At 68.7% G+C, this 5,673-nt stretch overlaps 1 protein-coding gene across 1 annotated transcript in view; it reads right to left on the minus strand.

The window, feature by feature from the left end:
* Positions 1–314: 314 nt before the first annotated feature.
* H696_04320 (hypothetical protein) overlaps positions 315–5,673 on the minus strand; it is a gene marked incomplete at both ends in the record, with an annotated part of 10,908 nt that continues 5,549 nt past the window's right edge. Inside the window, 5 exons of the mRNA XM_009498197.1 lie at positions 315–1,499; positions 1,696–2,127; positions 2,329–4,680; positions 4,971–5,029; positions 5,360–5,426. Coding sequence (XP_009496472.1) covers positions 315–1,499; positions 1,696–2,127; positions 2,329–4,680; positions 4,971–5,029; positions 5,360–5,426 — 4,095 coding nt within the window. The remainder of the gene's footprint in view (positions 1,500–1,695; positions 2,128–2,328; positions 4,681–4,970; positions 5,030–5,359; positions 5,427–5,673) is intronic.

Here is a 5,673-nt window from a genome sequence, read left to right on the forward strand (position 1 = left end):
ACAGGCGCCAGGGTGGATTTTTCCTCTCCTCCCCCGCTTTCCCTCCCTCCCTCTCTCTCTGCCCCGGAGCGCCTCTCTCTTCATATCTTTCTCATGGGGGCAATAGCTAGGAGAGAGGGGGAACACAAAGGAAGGCAGAAAATGGGTGTGTGCGTGTGTGCGTGTGTGTGTGCGTGTGTGGAGGGGGAGGAGGACAGAAACAGGGGAGGGAGTCTTCCTTCAAGTGCGTGTAAGCGTGCACGTCGTCGCCACCATCGTTGCCGCCGTCGTCGGTGGCAGCAGCAGCAGCAGCAGCAGCAGCAGCAGCAGCAATATTAAGCGAGACTCAGGTCGGCCAAACCCGGCAGCGGGGACTCCGCGGCGCCGGCGGCGCCGCTGGCCGTCGGCAGGCTGGAGGGCGAGCGAACCGGCGTGGCCGGGGCCTCACCCGGGCTCAGGGCGTCCTCGGCCTCGGACGTCAGCGACGTGGCCGAAGCCGGGGCCAGCATCATGTCCTCGCTGAAGGGGCTGCTGCCGGTGGGGCCGGCATGCTTCCTCGGGATGCCGGCGTCGGTCGGCTGCTCGCCACCGGTGGCGGACATGGCCGGGGTGGTGGTGGTGGTGGTGCTGGCGCTGACGGCGGTGTGGACCACCGGCACCGGCACCGGGGCCGGGGCCACCGCCGCCCCGGCCGGAGGCACTTCCCCGACACCGGGCTCCGCGCCGGCCGGCGGGAGTGGCGCCCGCCCAGGCAACGGCAGCGCCGGGGCCACCCCCGAGCCTGGAGTCCCACCAACGGTGGACACATGTGAAAGGGAGGACGGGATGCCCGGGGGGTTTTGCGACAGGCGGTTTGGCCGGTGCGGGGTCAGCCCCGGCGGCGGGCGGATCCCCGGCAGCAGGGGGTTCATGCCGAGGTCCGAGCCGGGGACACCGGCCGGGCCGCCGCCGCCACCGCCGCCGGCGCCGCCACCCGGCGTCGGCAGGCGCTGGATGCGCATGGCCGGCCGCGGGGTGGTCCCCGGGGCGATGCTCATCGGCGGGGCGATTTCCGACTCGGCCGCATCGTCCAGGTACCCGGTGAAGCGGCTCTTGGAGGAGTGCGGCGTGGCGCGGCTGGTGGACAGGCTACGCGACACCGGGGTCGTGGCCACGGTGACCGAGGCGGTGGGCGGGATGCCCGAAGGGTCCTCCGGCCCGCCGGAGGCGAAGAAGTCCGTCCCGTGGCCGGCGGCCGGGCCGAACTGCTTGCGCCCGGAGTCATCGGTGCCGCCCGGCGTCGAGGGGCAATCGGTGGAGTTACGCCGGAAGAGGCTGCTCGAGGTGGACCCGGAGCGCGTGGGCCGGGGGCTGGCCGGGGCGGTGCCCACCGGCGGCGGCCCAGCCAGGAGCCCATTCACCCGCATGTGGGCCTGCTGGCCGTGGAAGAGTCGCAGCGGGGACCCCTGCACCGTGGAGGGGAGCACCGTGAAGCAGGTGGTGTTGAAGCGACCGCGACTGCGCAGGAGGCGGTTGCGCGGCTGCAGGGCGGCGGCCAGGGGGGGAAAGCGGGTGCAATTAGTCCATGTGGCCATACAGGGAGTGGTGGTGTGGGGGGGGGGGTGGGGGAGGGGGTGAAGCACGGGGAAGCGCAGGACGCAGGGACAGCAGGCGCGAGGAGGTGGGGGCGGGGGAGAGAGAGAGAGAGAGAGAGAGAGGGCAGGAGAGACCACGCACCTTGGACGCATAGTCGAACAGCGGGCTGAAGATGTTGTGCAGCATCAGCCCATAGGTGCCGGTCATGTCCAGGTCGAAGGAGCAGAAGGACTGCCCGATGGCCGACTGGCAGGAGAGCATCTTACGCGACAGGCTCGACCCGAAGGTGTTGATGTCGTAGGCCGGCTGGCCGGCGTAGTCCGGCAGCGAGGCCGCCCCCTTGGCCGAGGTGCGCTTGGCCTCGGAGAAGGTGGGCATGCAGTGCACCCGAATCATGGTCAGGTCGTCGCCGGCCAGGGCATGCTCGATGCGCGAGCGGATCCCATAGGACACCGTGTCGCGCTGGGCATCGATGACCACCACCGCCAGCGAGAAGTACTCCTTCAGGAGGTCCTCCTTGAAGCAGGTGTCCAGGTCCGAGTCGGCCGAGAGGATGACCATGGCCGAGAGGGACTACGCCCGGCAGGAGCAGGATGGTGAAGGGGAGGGAGGGACGGGGGAGAGAGAGAGAGAGAGAGGGGGGGAGGGGGGGAGCAAAAGAGACAAGACGGCGCCGGAGGCACAGCCGCGTGTCAGTATTCCGGGAGGAGCACGCGTCGGGCGAGCGGGGCACACAGATGCACACGGAGGAGGCGCTCCCACATGACAACATACCTGCGAGCGGGTGTCCAGAAGGAAGTTGTCCACCTCGGACAGACGATGCACATGGTACCGGGCCACCCGGTCGTCACACAGGCGGCTGTGGGTGGTGGCCGTGCGGCTGGCATACGGGTGCATGGCGCGCAGGAGCCGCACGAAAATGTCCACCTCGTGCGCCTCGCCGACCATCTGCAGGACGAAGGTGTCCTCGGCGCCGGAGCTCCGGACCCCGGTCGACCGGGAAGACCCGCCCGAGGAGAACATCGTCATGACCGTGGCCACCGAGGAGATGGACGCCTGCGAGGACACCGAGGAGATGGAGTTCGACCGGCGCAGGCTGGTCATCCCGCCGCCAGACAGGGGGGCCATGTGCGGCGGCAGGGCCGCCGCACCGCCGGTACTGGCGAAGGTGCTGTTGATGCTGGTGATGCTGGCCGTGTCGCTGCCACCACCACCACCACCACCGCCGTACATGTCCTCCCCGCCGCCCGGGGACATGGGCACCCCGCCGAAGGTGTTCAAGCTGTCGGTGGACCCGGCCACCAGGGAGGCGCTGCTGGCCGAGGCGCTCACCACGGCCGGGCTGTCCAGGAGCTCCTGGCCCACCATGGCCCCGAGGAAGGACCCGGCCGAGTTGGGGCTGAAGTTGGCCACCACCAGGTCCACCGGGCCGCCGGGGGTCGACTGCAGCAAGTCGAAGCTGAAATCCTTCAAGTCACACAGGCGCTCCATGCGGAAGGACGACTGGGCAATGACCGACCGCTGGAAGGCCATCATCACGGCGTCCGAAAAGAGGAACAACATGCCCCGGCACTTGGTGTGGGTGTTGTCCGAGGGGTCCAGCACATTGACCGCCACCTTGCCCAGCAGCAGGCGCGTGGAGGAAATCAAGGTCGGCGGGCAGTCCAGCACCCGGCGCTGGATGTTGATGGTCTCGGTCATGGCCTTGGTTTCGAAGGTGGACGTGTCAATCATGCGCCCGGCCCGGAGGACCTGCACATAGATGGCCAGCAGCTGGCGGAAGTCCACCGAGTCCAGGTCCCAATGCTGCAGGATGTTGGACACCAGCATGTCGTAGCGAGTCAGCCGCTGGACCGGCTCCATGAGCAGGTCCTTCAGCTGGAGCCGGTCCTCGGTGGAGGCCAGCCCGCCGAGGAAGTCCGCCAGCTGGGGCGAACTCTCGGTGCGCTTGGTCAGCCGCTCGAGCGAGGTGACAATGCTGCTGATGTAGGGCTTGTACTCTTCCAGCCGGTGGGCCAGCCAGGACAAGCAGGACAGGACGGTCGGGGCGGCCGGGCCGGAGGCCGGGTCGGCGACCGGCTGCACCGGCGACCGAGCCACCTCCTCCGGGCTGAAGAGCATTTGCAGGATCTCCCGGGCGCCATGCTCCTCGAAGAAGGCCCGCGTGGCCACCTCGAAGGTTTGCAAGAACCGCCGGTTCAGCTGCACCACCCGGTGCAGGCCGGAAAAGATGAACTGCACGTCGTGGGTGGAAATCAAATCCGGATGGCCCCGGGCAAAGGTCTCCAACCGGGGCAGCGAATGCTCAATGGCATAGGTCACGCGCCGGAGGAAGGACCGCTCGCTGCTCAGGAGCTCGGCCACATTCTGGCAAACGACCTGGATATTTTGCCGGCCCAGCTTCAGCTCCAGGGCCTTGAGGGCCTCGGCCGGCTGGAGGTGCGCCAGGCGCTGGAGGTCCTCCTCGTCCGGGAGCTTCTTCTTCTGGCTGCCGGCGTGGTCTTGCAGGAGGTTCTTCTTGCTGACCAGGGCCGCCGGGGAAAGTTGCAGCTCCGGATTCAGCAGGGTCATGTAGTGCCCGGTGACGGACGGCGAGTCGGCATCCAGGAACACGTCGAAGGAAGACACCCCCCGGTGGAGGTACTCCCGGTCGAGGCGCGAGAAGAGGGCGCACAGCCGGCCGAGGGGCACGCGCACCGCGCGGAAGTTGCTGTCCGCACGCCGGGCCAGCGGCTCCTGCCACACGGCCCCCAGGCGGTGGTGGCGGATGAACTCGCTGAGCATGGTGTTGATGAGGGCCTCGTAGTTGCTGATGCGGAACTTGCTGCCGGAGGATTTGCTCTTCTCGGCCTTGTACAGGTCCGCTCGGATGGGCAGCACCGACCGGCCGCCGGCCGTGCGGATGATGGCGCACATGTCCGCCGGCTCCAGGGTGCACGTTTCCCGCGGCAGGGTCAGACAGAGGAGCCCCAATTCCGCGTCCTTCAGGAAGTAGTGCTGGTGGTTCTTGCAGAAGCCCACATTGTGGCAGGGGGGAACATAGTCGGTGGTGCTGGCCGCGCGCGGCAGGGTGGCCGGCTTGCCGGGGAGGTGGTCATGGACGAAGCCGAGCTTGGCAAGGCGGGACTGTGTGCGGGGGGCGGGGGCGGGGGCGGGGGCGGGGGCGGGGGCGGGGGGACGGCACAGGAGCAGGGCCAGCAGACAGTCAGGAAGCGAGGAAGAGGGGGTGGTTGGGGCAAAAGAGCATGCGAGGGAGAGAGAGAGAGAGAGAGAGAGAGAGAGAGAGAGAGAGGGAGAGAGAGAGAGAGAGAGAGAGAGAGAGAGAGAGAGAAGGAGAGAGAGAGAGAGAGAGAGAGAGAGGGAGAGGAGGGAGAGGGCGCATGGGCAGGGGTGGGACACGCGGCGATGTGACGTACGTTGATATCGGCGAGCGCAGATGCGCTCGTTGGCCCGGACAGGTCGGACATCGACATGGCTGGCACGAGGCTAGAGGGGAGAAAGGGACAACGCAAGCGACTGGGCGGGAGGCAAGCGGAGAAAAAGCAGCAGCGCAACAGGCAGGGGGGGGAGGAGGGGGAGTGGGATGGGGGGCCGGGTCCTGGGCGGGGAACAAGGGGGGGACAAGAAAAAGCTCCCATGCGGGCGGTGCTGTGACCCGCGCCGTGTCTATCGGCCCGGGACCAAACGTGGGAGGGGCACTCTCGTCCAAGGGACAGAGTCAGAGCAAAAGAGGGAGCCAAGCGAGAAAGAGAGAGAGAGAGAGAGAGAGAGAGAGAGGGGGGGGGGATAATCAAAGGCCTCATACCCTGCAGCACTGTGACCCGGGAGTCGCGCCGGTCGATCTGCATGTGGGCGCACGCAGTGGCACTGGGCTGCCGGCGCCAACTCGCCCGCCGCCCCCCCCCCCCGCGCCCGCGCTTCTGGCAGCCCCCCCCCTCCTCAATCACCCCCCCGTCTTCGGACATCGCTGCGGCCTTCCCACCTGCCACCAACCCCCCCTCCTCCCGCCACCCGCCCCCCCCCCCCCCCCCCCCCCCCCCCCCCCCCCCCCCCCCCCCCCCCCCCCCCCCCCCCCCTCCCCCCCGTTGGTCGGCGGCCCCCGCACACATCGGAAAAGGG

The sequence above is a fragment of the Fonticula alba genome (genome assembly GCF_000388065.1).
Source record: "Fonticula alba strain ATCC 38817 unplaced genomic scaffold supercont2.7, whole genome shotgun sequence".
NCBI lineage: Eukaryota > Rotosphaerida > Fonticulaceae > Fonticula > Fonticula alba.